The 1,466-nt window shown below is 37.3% G+C and overlaps 1 protein-coding gene across 1 annotated transcript; it reads right to left on the reverse strand.

Annotated features, from left to right (window-relative positions):
* Positions 1 to 802: 802 nt before the first annotated feature.
* On the reverse strand, positions 803 to 1,246 carry LOC126184015 (LWamide neuropeptides-like). The gene has a single exon (XM_049926367.1). The coding sequence runs from the start codon at positions 1,244 to 1,246 to the stop codon at positions 803 to 805; it is 444 nt and encodes a 147-aa protein (XP_049782324.1).
* Positions 1,247 to 1,466: the final 220 nt, after the last annotated feature.

Here is a 1,466-nt window from a genome sequence, read left to right on the forward strand (position 1 = left end):
GTTTTTCCCATACTTGCGATTTTCCCATACTTGCTTTTTTCCCATAGTTGCTTTTTTCCCATACTTGCGTTTTTCCCAAACTTGCGTTTTTCCCATACTTGTGTTTTTGCCATATTTGCGTTGTTCCCATATTTGCGTTGATCCCATATTTGCGTTATCCCATATTTGCGTTTTTGCCATATTTGCATTTTTCCCATATTTGCGTTTATCCCATATTTGCGTTAATCCCATATTTTCGATTATCCCATATTGCGTTTATCCCATATTTGTGTTTACCTATATTTGCGATTTTGCCATATCTGCATTTTTGCCATACTTGGGTTTTTGCCATACTTGGGTTTTTGCCGTACTTGGGTTTTTGCCATACTTGGGTTTTCGCCATACTTGGGTTTTTGCCATACTTTTGTTTTCGCTATACTTCTGTTTTTGCCATACTTGGGTTTTGCCATAGTTGGGTTTTTGCCATACTTGGGTTTTTGCCATACTTGGGTTTTTGCCATACTTGGGTATTTGCCATACTTGGATTTTTGCCATACTTGGGTTTTTGCCATACTTGGGTTTTTGCCACTCTTGGGTTTTTGCCATACTTATGTTTTAGCCATACTTGGGTTTTTGCCATACTTGGGTTTCTGCCTTACTTGGGTTTTTGGCATACTTGGGTTTTTGCCATACTTGGGTTTTTGCCATACTTGAGTTTTTGCCATAATTCGGTTTTTGCCATGCTTGGGTTTTTGCCATAATTCGGTTTTTTCCATACTTGGGTTTTTGCCATACTTATCTCTCTCATATAATTCGTGAACCTTTAGCGATTTTTCCCATATCTGTGTCTTTCCCATATCTGCATTTTTCCCATATCTGCGATTTTCCCATATCTGCAAATCTCCCATATTTGCGTTTTTCCAACATTTGCGTTTTTTCTAATATTTCCGTTTTTCCCATATTTGCGTTTTTCCCATATTTGCGTTTTTCCCATATTTGCGTTTTTCCCATATTTGCGTTTTTTCTCATATTTGCGTTTTTCCCATATTTGCGTTTTTCCCATATTAGCGTTTTTCCCATATTTGCGTTTTTCCCATATTTTCGTTTTTCCCATATTTGCAATTTTCCCATTTTTGCAATTTTCCCATATATGCAATTTTCCTATATTTGCAATTTTCCCATATTTGCGTTTTTCCCATCTCTGCGATTTTCCCATATCTGCGTTTCTCCCATATCTGCGTTTTTCCCATATCTGCGTTTTCCCCATATCTGCGTTTTTTCCATATCTGCGTTTTTCCCATATCTACGTTTTTCCCATATCTGCGTTTTTCCCATATTTGCGTCTTTCCCCATAATTGCGTCTTTCTCCATAATTGCGTCTTTCCCATATCTGCGTTTCTCTAATATTATGTGAACTTTCGATGCTTCAGATTATGTCCTAACAACCGATTTTTGCCACTTGCCAAGTTGTGATACAAATTGATCTT

This window comes from Schistocerca cancellata, chromosome 4 (genome assembly GCF_023864275.1).
Source record: "Schistocerca cancellata isolate TAMUIC-IGC-003103 chromosome 4, iqSchCanc2.1, whole genome shotgun sequence".
Classification (NCBI taxonomy): domain Eukaryota; kingdom Metazoa; phylum Arthropoda; class Insecta; order Orthoptera; family Acrididae; genus Schistocerca; species Schistocerca cancellata.